Consider the following 2,500-nt stretch of genomic DNA (forward strand, 5'->3'; position numbering starts at 1 on the left):
ATCAGATGCACATGTCTGGCCATGCCTGAACACTGAACTGTAGTCTGATAATATTTATTATAATCAGGCTTTAGTCTTGCATTATGAAAACCGCTGCATTTTTGCAAATTATATGTTCGAGCAAACAATTATGTCATGATCTGCTGACTTGAACTCCAAATATTTGCCTATGCAGGAGGCCTTTGGACGTCCCCAGTTTTCGGGGCTGCTCTGGGCGGGATTGTACTTGCAGTGGGCGTCACTGTCGTCGCTCTGCTATGTCACTTACGGCGTCAGAGAAATGTAAGTTTGCATTAAGCACTTATTACCTTCAAACACACATATACACTCATAATCGCATACACATATGTAAATGAATACATTATACCAATATCATTCCAAACAAACATCTGCATATAAACACATGCATTAACATATCTGTATATTGATTAAAACAGCATTCTATGGCTGCTCACAGGAAGGAAGTGCACGGACTCCACAGCAAGGACCACCGCCGGAACCCGAAGACAAGTCGACCGACATCGATTCCCCTTACCTGAAGCCTCGAGTCTTACCTCAAAGAGAGTCTGAACTATCAGACTGCACCTCCTCTGGGTCTGAGCATGTCTACGAAGAGGTGGATAAAGACGTTTTCTTGTCTGGACACGATCTTTATCCAACTCAGGCTGGATTCCCTTGAAGTTGAATAGAGAGACATGAAGGAAAGGGATACAGGACTACGTATTTGGTATTGGATTCAGGCTGAAGTTCCAGTTTGATTTTTGTCATTCGTTTGTTTGTTTTCTGATGATCATGATTTCTCATCTAAGACTAGAGTATTGCTGACATACTGCATACTTTATTCCTCTTCTATAGAACACATTACTGATAAATACAAGTGAATGCATGGGTAAATGAAGGAATGATTGATAAACTTGGAAATATGTCCGCCCAGAGTGAGACAGACTAACACAATTTTGAGCTGAATGTCAAGTCAGTGAGTGGCACGTTGACATATTTCCAAACGGAATAACAGTAGATATCATTAAAAAGCAAATGTTGTACCTAATATATGTAGTTGAAATATACAACAAATTCGTTAATCGTTATCTATCGAATTACATACTATGAACCTATCTGATGAAGTGACAAACTATCAACAGACTTTCACGCATTGCCCATCTATTGGAAATAAAAACGGTGGAGGGATGATTAAAGGAAACGATAAGTATGCAGTACCTAAAATACATAGGAAACCTTTTAATTATGTATGATTATAGTGATTAAATAAATGGTGATGGTCTCTCCCACTCTTTTCTTTAAAATTATCTATTTATTGGCATGATTTGATAATTCTCGGAAACATCGAGAAAGGTGTCACAAGCATTGATAACGGCACAGCAGCGATTGCTCAATGTTATCATTGAGTCATGTGGAACCCGCTGATCTTTATCAGATTTGAATAATTTTTCGATATTTGTTTTATGAGCGGCAGCGCAGAAGTCACAGTAGAAGCAGAGACACAACAGAGGAAATTAAATATGGGGTATCGCCATTTTGAGCCAGGAAACGTTAATTAGGCTTACGATTTGGTCGAAAGAATGAGTGGATAAATAAATGATAGATCTGATAGACGCTGCAAGTTTATATCTAGGGGGAGGAGGACTGGCAAGGCCCACCACTCCCGAGCCGCACATTTATCCCAGTGGGCTGAGGGGCAGGAGTTGGTACGAAGCCAGGGCGTGTCCACATGCTGGTGGGCCATGACCCCGCACCTCTGGGGCAGTGGTTCCCAGCCTTTCTTACAGGCGACTCCAAGCATGCACCTCCAGCCATGACCACGACCCCAGTCCGTTCTACAACGTGTAGGCTTAAATTATATCATATTATTCAATAAATATATCATTAATTCGATAAACAAAAATCCACAATTACGATTTTAATTTCTTTAGTTCGAGTTTCATCAATATTCAGTGGCTATCATTTTTTCGACTGCATTTTAAGGTGCTGTGTAACAATCAAACAAAATTATGTCAATTCTCAATCAAGATGTGACTACGTTTTTGATGAAAACATTTCACAATTGAGATTTGACCACATCTGATATTTTGAGGCCTTGGCAACCCCAGGAAAAGGTGTGTGTGTGTGTGTGTGTGTGTGTGTGTGTGTGTGTGTGTGTGTGTGTGTGTGTGTGTGTGTGTGTGTGTGTGTGTGTGTGTGTGTGTGTGTATATATATATATATATATATATATATATATATATATATATATATACCTATACATATATATATACATATGTATATATATATATATATATATATATATATATATATATGTATATATATGTATGTATGTATGCATATATGTATATGTATATGTATATGTATACATATATATATATATATATATATATATATATATATATATATATATATATATATATATATATATATATATATATGTATATATATATATATATATATATATATATATATATATATATATGTATGTATATGCCTAC

General features: G+C 36.6%; 1 protein-coding gene across 2 annotated transcripts in view; it reads left to right on the forward strand.

Annotated features, from left to right (window-relative positions):
• Nucleotides 1–8: 8 nt before the first annotated feature.
• LOC113816722 (uncharacterized) overlaps nt 9–2,500 on the forward strand; it is a 37,859-nt gene continuing 35,367 nt past the window's right edge. The window contains exons 1-2 of one of the 2 annotated variants that reach the window (XR_011399305.1): nt 9–282; nt 458–2,108. Coding sequence is in view for 1 of the 2 variants with exons in the window: in XM_070134438.1 (XP_069990539.1) it covers nt 170–282 (113 nt within the window). In the remaining variant the exon portion in view is untranslated. Of the gene's footprint in view, nt 283–457; nt 2,109–2,500 lie in introns of those variants that run through there. The other variant, XM_070134438.1, reaches the window with a different exon arrangement.

This window comes from Penaeus vannamei, chromosome 19 (genome assembly GCF_042767895.1).
Source record: "Penaeus vannamei isolate JL-2024 chromosome 19, ASM4276789v1, whole genome shotgun sequence".
Classification (NCBI taxonomy): domain Eukaryota; kingdom Metazoa; phylum Arthropoda; class Malacostraca; order Decapoda; family Penaeidae; genus Penaeus; species Penaeus vannamei.